The following is a 10,433-nucleotide window of genomic DNA, read 5'->3' as shown; positions in this document are numbered from 1 at the left end:
AGGATGGGGACGACAATAGCGACGGCTTTGACGACGACGACGGACGGGATTGGAATGAGGAGAGATCTAAACCGAGAAGTGGAAAAGGAAAGGAGGCAGTTGAGACTAGTGCGGACACTGCTATAAAGATTAGCTCACGGTCTCGCGCCACAACCCGAGCTACTCGACGGTCTGTCATGGAGAAGCCTACCACGCGCCATACTGAAGACTTGAAGCTTGGCTCGGGATCGAAAATCATCGCGCGCAACCGTGACATGCTTGGTGGTGAGCAAATGGAGGACCCACGGATAAGAGAAGAGCACTATTCTCAAGCTGCCGAAGACTCCCTTTCGGGGAACTTGGCGCGATTTTCGATCCATGAGCCTGCTGGCATACGCCCTTCTACCAGCTCAGAACCGTTGACGTCGGAAGCCGCGGCAAGGCAGCTACTCGGACTCGCTGCTCTTAATGAACCCCCGGCCGTGAGGGAATCCAATAGCACACCATCGTTGACTTCGGAAGCCGCGGCAAGGCAGCTGCTCGGACTCGCTGCTCTTCATGAACGCCCGACAGTGCGAAAATCCAATAGTGCACCATCGTTGACTTCGGAAGCCGCGGCAAGGCAGCAGCTCGGACTCGCTGCTCTTCATGAACGCCCGACAGTGCGAAAATCCAATAGCGCACAATCTTCAATTGACAAGGACGAGAGCAAAAACAACCCAGGAGGACAGGAAAATCCAATAATCATTTCTGATGATTCGAGCAGCAGCCTCGATACAGGCAGCGAAGACGACATGCCTCCCCGTGCACGCTCAAGGCGGACCAAGTCAATGAGTACCGCTCCCACTTCTCGCTCGACTAGTCGCTCCAGTGCGGGCATTCAGACCAACCTCGAGAATGAAAGCCAGAAGGAGAGGAAGAGGAACGTGTGAATAGGTAAGCAGTAGATCATCGCCGTTGGGGGAGTGATGTCTCCGACTGAAGTATTATTCAGTCGCTTGAAAGGGTAGGGAACTGCAAACTTGGGTGTTGTTTACCGTCATTGTTCTTGTTGTGTGAGTCAAATCATTTTGATACTGGGGAGGGCTCGAAAAAAATATGAAGTAACACGCACTCGTTAGCTTCTGAAGGATAGGAAAGAACCACTGCTAAATCTACTAGATGCTCCCCTCACCGCTGAAAGGTGCCGGGATCTTAGGCTGCCGAGTCGCTGATTGAATCCCACTTTCAGTCATCCCTTCAACCCCCATGGGTTTTGTATATCCCCTATCGTATGTTGGTCACAAAATGCTTGTCACAGTCAACGGACACGTTCGTTTGATATGTACGATATCATGATACGAAAGTAAGTGCCAGCCACCTGAAAGAGAGTAGAAAGCACTGAAGACCCATCAAAGCCACCAGGCTGTCACGGCACAATGCATAGTCGGATCGACGTCCGCCGCTTCCCTTTACTTCCCCGCGCTCACTCCACGGTGACCTGCGGCATCTCCGGGAAGTTCGGCGTATCCGCCGGCACCCCTCCCGCTGCGCGCGACACGGGCAGCCAGTTCTGAACGAAGAGGCTGGTTCGGTCGAACGTGCTCTCCGTGTTCTTGACAGGAAAGAGTCCTTTTTGCCGCTGCTGCCGAACTTCCTCAGCCAAAAGGGACGGCAAAGCCTCCAACCGCGCGACAGCCGCCTCCAAGCCCTCGCCCTCACCCCTCTCCCCGACAAAGTGCGTCGCAACCAGCCGCTCGTCCGGGGCGTGCAACAGCCAAAACGCCGCGGCGCCACGCTCCCGCGCCGCTTCGAGGAGGGCGGGGTAGATCTCCGTCAGTGCGTCTCCGACGGCCTGCTCGTCGACGTCATTTTCGTAGGAGAAATGCTGCACCCGACTCAGGGCGTGCCGCGCGGGCGGCGCGAAGTGGTGGGCGCCGACGACGTCCCAGGTCCAGCGGCGGGCGTCGCGGAAGACGGGGCGGTCCCAGAACTTGACGCCGGTGGCTTCGTCGCCGTACGTGTGGGTGGTCCAGTGGGCAAAGGCGTCACGGGCGGCGGGGGAGGTGAAGAGGTAGGCGCCGCCGGTGAGGAGGATTCCTTTGTTTTTGTCGTTGCTGTCGGAGGAGCTGCGTGCGGGGACGTATTTGAGGTACATGCCAGTTTCGGCGAGGGAGGCGCGGGTGTCGCTGTCGTAGTCCATCATGGCGCGTCGGTCGAGCTCGAGAAAGTTGAGGAAGGACTGGAGGGAGTTGCCGTAGTCGTCGCCGTGCATGTTGAAGGCGGAGGTGAAGGCGGAGGTGACGGGGACGGGGCCGGTGGTGTAGCCGAGGATCTTGGGGGAGAACATATTCGTCTTTATTAGGGGATGGGTTCAACTTGGAGAGAACCTTGCAGGAGTGGAACGGGGGTGTGGATGTAGGTCAAGCTTGAGAGTTTGGAGTTTGCTGCTTCAACAAGTAGGGTTGGTTGACTTCTGCGGCATATTTATGCGAAACTGATTTCCGCTTCAATTGGAGCGATGATCTCTAGAACTAGTTCCAGCACGTTGGCCGTCAGAGTAGGTAAGCTGATGCTGACAACTTGGCGTCGTATCGGTCGGCATCCCGCCGGGTCCCGCCGGCATCCCGCACACTGTCAAGGCTGCTGACGCCTTCTTCGTTTGCTCTCTTGATTGTCCTTCGCAGATATCCCTTTCGCCCCTTCTGGACCTTACTGACCCGAAGAACCAACACTGAGCTGCATATTGATAAGGACATGTCTTCTTCCCCTACCACCGAGAGACCGGCATCCCGCCAGCCGCCGAATCGGAGCTTCCGCTGTACAGAACCCGGTTGCGGCGCTAGCTACGTCCGGAAAGAGCATCTGAACCGCCACAGCAGGCAACACCAGCAGCAAATTCAAGCCTTTTGTGAGCACTGCGGCCATGCTTTCTCCAGGAGGTAAGCCCTCGTTGAACGGACCTGGCTTTTTGAACGCGTAAAACCCGTTCTCCCCGTGCATAGCATATGCTAACATGTTCGGGCCTCTGTCCATTGCAGCGACATACTTCGGCGGCATCAAAAGCTGTTCCACGAAGATGTCACGGTTGGCCGCTCCAGAGCCCTTCAGGCGTGCGATAATTGCCACTCTCGGAGGACTCGATGTAAAGGAGCGTCTCCTTGCGATGCGTGCTTGGACCGCGGCATCACTTGCACATTCAGCCGAAAGGATGAAGGAAAAGACCAAATCAACGAGGAACCAGACGGGAAACGACCTCTAAAACGTAGCTGGAAGGCTATCCCGGTGCTGAGCTCGACAATCGAAACCCTGCGCCCGCTGCCAGCAGAGGTGTCACTTGAGGGAAACCTCGACCTGTGGGACGTGCTGCAGCAGTATGAGCATCAATATGGCGGTTTGGATGCGGCGGCGACCGCCGAAGAAGTAGAAATGACAGATGCGGCAGAAGAGAAGACTGTGGATCAAGGGGCGAGAGAGCTGCATCTCCAGCGATACGTGGACGACTATTTTGCGAGGTTCCACCATCAATGGCCGTTGCTCCATCGGCCGGCGTTCCAGCCTGACAGCGAGCCCCGGTTTCTCGTGCTTTCCATGGTCATGGTCAGTCTGTGGACGAGCGGCGAGGCCAGAGCGCAAGATGCAGCGGTGCAGATGCACGAGCGGTTCATGGTGATGTTGCACGAACAAAGGGTACAGTCGTTCCGCTTTTCCCCCTTTCCCTATATTGGCTAAGACGGGCTGGTGGCAGGACAAGTGGGACGTGTCATATGCCAGGGCAGAGGACAGAAAAGCCATTTGGCCGATGGGCATCTACCAAAGCATCCTTCTGCAGGTAATCTTCGCCATGATGCGCAGCAATGCGGATGGGGACGCAAACAGGAGCAGGCCACGGCTTCCTCTGGCCATGCACGAGCTCCTTGGACGCGTGGTGAAGAGCTGCCTGCGACTGGGCATGTTCCAGTATCCCAAGATGCTTGATCAGTACGACCACGTGGGATTCGCGTTTCTGACGTGGGTGTACGTAGAGGAGGTGAAGCGATTTGGCCTCGTGCTGTTCAGAGTGTGGACGCTATGCTACGGGGCTTCCTCCATCTTCAGCGTGTCAGAGCTGCGGTTCCCTCTGCCGGAGAGCGACTACCTCTGGGAAGCGGACGCTATAGGAGAGCTGGTCCGTCGGCGGGAGAAAGAGGTGGGGGAGGGAAGCGGGGTGAGAGAAGAAGAGCAGTTCTGGATCGCCAACATGGGCATCGATGGCCCTGAGCTGGCCCTGAGCTGGCGGCATCTTGCTAATAGCAAAGGCCAGGGCGCAAGGGTGCTGACGTGAGCCGGCCATTGTTGGAGGGATTACACACAAAAACGATAGCCTTCAACATCAAACGTCTACGGGCGAATGATGCCCCTTTCGTCAGCAACTAGAGCGTGTGTCATTGTAGTGAAGCGATCAAGATGGAGTTGTAGCGGAAGAGGACGCTCCCGTCCTTCCCCGCGCGATCCGATGACGTAAGTAGGTACTTGGGCAAGCGAATGGCGAAACCTCAGACGACCCCATTCAACCACCGCCCGCCTTGCAGCGCCCGACCACCATACGGCTCACGTCAGCTGGATGTCTCCCGGACTTCGCTGTGCATCAGCCGTCGCTCGTGGGTGCTGCAAGACGCAATCCCAGTGGCCGAGCTGGCTTGAGAAGCGCACGGCACGAACAGCATTGCATGAGAGTGGGGGTTGAGACATCTGTTGCATCTCGGGCGTGGGCCAACACCCCACAACAAGTGACGCCATGTTCCGCTTCACGAGGCCTTTGACGACGCCTTTGAGGGTGTGCTGGACCACGGTCCCCAGACTGGGGGCGCCGTATCTACGGTCAAGGCCAATGCAGCACGCTGCCAAGCCGGTCAAGCCAGCGTCTGGATATGCCTGGACGGCCGGCGGCCTTTTCTTACTCGGCACCTTCACGACCGTCCTCGGATACAAAGCAGGCATTCGAGATGCGGCAACCCCCGTCGTGCCTGCCGGGAAGCCGACATATGCTTCGAGAAAGGAGATGGAGAGGGCCATCGCGGAGCTGAGGGCGACCCTCGGCGAAGACGCCGTCAGTACCGACCCGGACGACCTACATCGCCATGGCTACTCGGACTGGGCCACCACGAACGTCGAAACGCTTCCAATAGCCGTTGTCTATCCAAGATCGACTGTAGAGGTTTCGAGGGTTGCCAGGCTCTGCCGTAAATACAGGATTCCCATCATCCCCTTCTCCGGCGGCACGTCCGTCGAAGGGCAGTTCACCGCTCCCTTCGGTGGCTTCAGCGTCGACTTCGCCCACATGGATAGCATCCTGGCCATCCACGACGACGACCTCGACGTCGTGGTCCAGCCCTCGGTATCGTGGATGGAGCTCAACGACCAGCTTAAGCCCGCCGGTCTCTTCTTCCCCGTCGACCCGGGCCCGGGCGCCCGCATTGGTGGCATGGTCGGCACCAGCTGCTCGGGCACTAACGCCGTCCGCTACGGCACCATGAAGGACTGGGTCGTTAACCTCACCGTCGTCCTCGCCGACGGCCGCATTATTAAGACACGGCGCCGGCCCCGCAAAACCGCTGCTGGCTACAACCTCACCGGCCTCTTCGTCGGCGCAGAGGGCACGCTCGGTATCGTTACCGAGATCACGCTGCGACTTACCGTGCTCCCGCAGGAGACGAGTGTCGCTGTCGTTACCTTTCCAAGCATCCGTGATGCGGCCGCCGCGGCCTCGAGGGTCATGCGCGCCGGCGTGCCAGTCGCCGCCATGGAGATTATGGACGACGTTCAGATGGGCGTTATTAACAAAGTCGGAGCCACCAAGCGCAAGTGGAAGGAGGTACCGACCGTATTCTTTAAGTTCTCCGGGACCAAGGCGGGCGTGAGGGACAACATCGACACGGTCAAGGCCATCGCGAAGGCGAATATGGGCGGCGACTTCCAGTTTGCGGCGACCCAGGCCGAGCAGGCCGAGCTGTGGAGCGCGAGGAAGGAGGCGTTGTGGAGCATGTTGGCGTTGAAAGGGGAGAACGAGGAGCTGTGGAGCACCGATGTAGCCGTGCCATTAAGCCGCTTGGCGGAGATTATGGGTGAGTTTTGGCGCGTGTGTACAGTGCCCCTCACTGGTACAGAGTCGAGGGCTGATGCGTGACGTGGCTTTTGACGGTACAGAGGAGTCGAAAAAGGACATCAGCGGACTCGGTATGTTCGCATCGATGCTCGGGCACGTCGGCGACGGCAACTTCCACTCGGCAATCTTTTACGATAGGACCGATCCGGAGCAGGTGGAGAAGGTCAAGCGAGTCGTGTACAAGATGGTCGACAAGGCGTTGGAGATGGAAGGCACGTGTACCGGAGAGGTCAGTTGTAACGACGCGTTGGAGATGGTCATCTGGAAACTGACATCTTTTTGCAGCACTCGGTAGGGTTGAGCAAGAAGGCATCGTTGGTGAAGGAGCTCGGCCCGGAAACCATTAGCGTCATGAGGGAGTTGAAGCGCGCTCTAGATCCTCATTCACTCATGAACCCAGGGAAGATCTTTGACCTTTGACGTCACGTCACATACACCCCACAGCCTGTCTTGTCCATTCAATCTCGAATCCGAATTCGAGGCATACCACTTTTCGCGGCTTATTAAATGCCCTGCAAAAGACGTACATGCATCTTTCCAGGATTGTGTTCATCAACAGTCAGTCTCTTCTTCATTTTGTCCATGTCCCAGAACGTCAATTGTCTAACTTGCTCACAGGCTGTATCTAAACTCCAAGTTTTCTCTGTCCGTTAGATCCAAAAACTCGATATTCTCCTGGTGACGGACGGCCAGACGATCCCGCCTCTTGTTCTCCCAGACGTAGTAAAAGCGCAAGACAATGATGACCATGATGGAGAAGATATCAGCCACAATGATTGCGGTCTTGGCAGGCATGTATTCGGGTTCGTCGCCGTCGCGGAAGGTCAGGGGCCCGATGATGTTGCCCAAGCAGAAACTGATCAGCAGCACAGCGTTCATGGTGACCTTCTTGGTGTGGCCGGCGATGTTGGCCGAGACGTATGCGTACATGAGCGGCAGGCCGGCCACGATGCCGTTCATGATGTAAATGCCAATCAGTCTGCCGACTTTGTTCTCGGCGGGTAGAAAGGCAATCTGCGAAGGGGATGAGGTCAGCCGCACCGAAGCTCTGGAAATATCACGCTGACGAAAGGGGGAACGAGAACTGACCAGACAACCTCCCAGCACGCCAGTCAACTGAGTCGCAATGGCACATGGGCCCCTTTGGTCGAAGCGGCCTGCCGCGTATGTGGCCAGCAGGATGGAGGCGATGATAACGGCGCCGGCGGGGATGCTGAGCAGGGCGGTCGTCTTGCTGTCGTAGCCGAAGCCCTTGATGATGGTGGCCTGGAAGCTACTAGTGCTGGCGTTGGGTATGTTGCTAGCAACAGTCGCCAGAGCGAGCAGCCAGGTCTGCGGATCAACAAAACACTCGCGCGCTTGAGCCGGCTTGAAGCGCACGTTCTCGATGCCCGTCTGGTTGGCTCGCAGTCGCTCGACGGCCCATATCTTCTCGGCGTGCGTCAGGCGCGAGCTCATGGGATTGTCGGGCAGCAGCAGCATGACGAGGATGCCGACGGCCACCGTGACGACGCCCACCACCAGGAACATGATCTGCCAGCTATTGAACGTCGACGATGAGTAGTGCTGGAAGCCGAACGACAACAACGCCCCGACGACGGTACCGACCCCCGTCCCAAGATACCACAGGCCGACCCGCCATGGCTGCTCGCGCTTCTTGTACCACATACCCGTCACCAGGATCAGCGCCGGCGCCACGGCGCTCTCGAAGACGCCGAGCAGTACGCGCGTGGCAACGAGGGCGCCGTACGTCTTGCATGCCGCCGTTGCCGCGACGGCCGTGCCCCAGAGGGACACCATTGCGCCCAGGTACTTGGCCGTTGGTAGCCGCTGCATGGCGTAGCCGTGCGGGAACTCGAAGGCGAGGTAGCTGGCGTAGAAGATCCAGGCCAAGGTTGAGAATTGGTCGGTGGTGATGGACGCGTCGTCGTAGAGGCCCATGACGGCGGCGTAGTTTACTACGCGGATAGAGCTATCGCATCAGCGTTCGTGATTTCTTTCTAGATTCTTGTGTAGACGTGTGCAACTCACTCAGCGTCTTGTCCAGGTACTGCAGGCAGTAGCAGCACCACATGAGCGGGATGACCATCCGGTCGATCTTGCGCACCAGGGCCTTTTCGTCGACGACGTCGGAGAGCTCACCGGCGGTCAATACGGTCGTCTCGGCGGCGAGGAATTTGAGCGCTTCGTCGCCATCGTTGTCTCCCAATTTGGCGACCGTGGCGGCGGATTTCGTCTTGTCATTGTCATCCTGTTTGGACGAGTCTGAAGCCATGATGTCGGTGTGTCTGGGATGTACCTGTGTCCGAAAACAACGGAAGAGAAGTAAATTGCCTCATACAGGTGTGAATGATGGAGCGGAAAGGAGAGAGGGGGATGGGAAATAAAGCGTAAGACGAGGATATTAAGCGGACGACAAGACGTCTGATATGGGCAAACCGAAAAACGTCGGCATCATCATGGACCTCGCAAGTGCATTTTGTCCCGCTTCAACCCCAGTCGTTCTCCCCACTTCTGTCCGCAGATGTGGGTACTTGGGTATCTTATCAGAGGATTGCGCTTTTGTCATCCACGCCTGTCTTTATCTGACTGACGCGGGGCAGCCGTTGCAACAGCCGAAGGTTGCATGTACCGTCATTCGCAGAGCTCGGAGATCCAAATCTCAGTAACGGCGAATGCCTAAAAAGCAATGTGGATCTCTCCGGTACGTCATCATAAGCTTCCGGGGAAGATATGCGCGGGGGAGATGGCTCGAGGCCTGTTTTCGCCTATCTAACCCGATCGAGAAGGTACCTACCAATCCGCAGTGGCTGGCATGTCGCATGGGCCCAGTCTTGGAGGCTTGACGTACGGGAAAGACAGGGCAATGCCGCTCGACTCGAGTACGTTGACCAAATGTCGAGTGGGCTCGAGCTCCAGTGGAAGCGTGCTATAATCGGCCAGGAACTGAATTGAGATGCGTACCTCCCTCAATTCCGGAAAGCGGACGAGTCCGCTAAGGTAGGCAACCAACAGCTTGGTTTCGGAGCTCGGCTGCAGGGTTGTGCGGTTACCCCAGGAGCAATGACAGGAGAGCGTGAGATGGAGTTCCTGGATGCTGGCAGGCAGGCGGGTGGAGAGCGGCGGAGCTGGGTCGTAGCCATCCGGAGAGTCCCCGTCGTAGTCGCATTCGAAAAGCTGTATAAGCATTTCCGCCGGGATGCTTAGGCGGCGCAGCTTGGCGAACGACTGGAATGCGTTTTCCTGGAGCGGCCCGCCTAGCCACTCGCCGCCATCTTCGAGGATGTCGACGTTCAGGTCTTGGAGGCAGTGCTGCACAGGCCACAGAGCTTCCGGTAGTTCGGTATAGTTGATGATGCCCGAGTCGTATGGGTATCCATGCAACCCGTCGGCTATATCCATTTCTATGTGAAGGGTCTGGAGATTGTTGGGCCAGCTCAGAAGGTGGGCGATCTCGGGGCTGACAGGTCCGCACTGGGTGAACTTCAGGCTCGTTACGTTGGACGAGCCGGGCTGGCGACAGTGGTCGGGTATGGTGCAATTCAGACGGAGCATTTGGAGCAGCTCTACGTGCCGGAGAGACGGGATTTGGAACAGCTTAAGCAAGGTTGAGAAGTCCGGGGCATTGTGCAGGCAATCGGTAATGGGAATAGCCAAAGAAGTGAGACGGTGCACCGCGAAAGGGACGGGCGAGTCCAGGCGGGGGATGGAGAGATGCAGGTTTTGGAGAGCGGAAGACTCGGCCAGCAGAGTTGCCGTCTCCCCGACGAGCTCGTTCAGTTGGATTTCGGCGGCCGTCTCGTCGCGTTCAGGCTCCTTCCAGCAGTAGGCGGTGCCGTTGGTCGTCCAGTGCAACCGTACGTCTTGAACAGTCGACCGCCAGCCAGGCCAAACGGAAAGAGTATGTCGAAAAGCCGATAGATTGTGGATGCGTGTTCCAGGCGGCGTTGCATCGTCGTCGTCGTCCAACCATGAGAGGGTTCTGCGAACATCTTTACGGTTGTCGTGGTCGAAGTAGAGCGAGCAGTAAAGGTATCTGCGGGCCTCCTCGCGGCAGCCATGGGAAACGAGAGTGAGGACTCGTAGCGTCTCCAATGAACAGTACTGCATGATGTTGGCCCATAATTCCAAAGGAAATGTCGTGGGACTCATGTTGGCGGACAGGGGTGTGATAAAGGCTGAAACAGTGTTTAGGTACTTACGGTCGCGCTTCCTTCAAAAACAAACAACGCTAAATGGCAGGAGCTAAGTACCCACCTCTAGACTGCATCACCACATTGCGCAACATTATCGGGATAGCCACGTCTACGCATCACCTACCCGCGGCTCA

General features: G+C 57.5%; 5 protein-coding genes across 5 annotated transcripts; 2 read left to right on the top strand and 3 right to left on the bottom strand.

Moving 5' to 3' along the window:
- Positions 1-1,444: 1,444 nt before the first annotated feature.
- SLS55_001089 (uncharacterized protein) lies at positions 1,445-2,308 on the bottom strand (the record flags this gene model as incomplete). The annotated part of the gene is made up of 1 exon (XM_066772591.1): positions 1,445-2,308. The coding sequence occupies one exon, from the start codon at positions 2,306-2,308 to the stop codon at positions 1,445-1,447; it is 864 nt and encodes a 287-aa protein (XP_066637870.1).
- Positions 2,309-3,555: 1,247 nt separating this feature from the next.
- Positions 3,556-4,282, top strand: SLS55_001088 (uncharacterized protein; the record flags this gene model as incomplete). Its single annotated transcript, XM_066772590.1, has 2 exons — positions 3,556-3,648; positions 3,707-4,282. 2 exons carry the CDS (start codon positions 3,556-3,558, stop codon positions 4,280-4,282), a joined length of 669 nt encoding a protein of 222 aa, XP_066637869.1.
- A 453-nt stretch (positions 4,283-4,735) lies between these two features.
- DLD1_2 (D-lactate ferricytochrome c oxidoreductase) lies at positions 4,736-6,523 on the top strand (the record flags this gene model as incomplete). The annotated part of the gene is made up of 3 exons (XM_066772589.1): positions 4,736-6,062; positions 6,145-6,332; positions 6,389-6,523. 3 exons carry the CDS (start codon positions 4,736-4,738, stop codon positions 6,521-6,523), a joined length of 1,650 nt encoding a protein of 549 aa, XP_066637868.1.
- A 192-nt stretch (positions 6,524-6,715) lies between these two features.
- Positions 6,716-8,378, bottom strand: SLS55_001086 (uncharacterized protein; the record flags this gene model as incomplete). Its single annotated transcript, XM_066772588.1, has 2 exons — positions 6,716-8,061; positions 8,135-8,378. The coding sequence occupies 2 exons, from the start codon at positions 8,376-8,378 to the stop codon at positions 6,716-6,718; spliced, it is 1,590 nt and encodes a 529-aa protein (XP_066637867.1).
- A 518-nt stretch (positions 8,379-8,896) lies between these two features.
- On the bottom strand, positions 8,897-10,255 carry SLS55_001085 (uncharacterized protein; the record flags this gene model as incomplete). Its single annotated transcript, XM_066772587.1, has 1 exon — positions 8,897-10,255. The coding sequence occupies one exon, from the start codon at positions 10,253-10,255 to the stop codon at positions 8,897-8,899; it is 1,359 nt and encodes a 452-aa protein (XP_066637866.1).
- Between the last annotated feature and the right edge of the window lie 178 nt (positions 10,256-10,433).

This window comes from Diplodia seriata, assembly GCF_021436955.1.
Source record: "Diplodia seriata strain FDS-637 chromosome Unknown scaffold_1, whole genome shotgun sequence".
Classification (NCBI taxonomy): Eukaryota; Fungi; Ascomycota; class Dothideomycetes; order Botryosphaeriales; family Botryosphaeriaceae; genus Diplodia; species Diplodia seriata.
The sequence above is the reverse complement of the archived record's forward strand: the minus strand, read 5'-3'. Positions and strand labels throughout refer to the sequence as shown.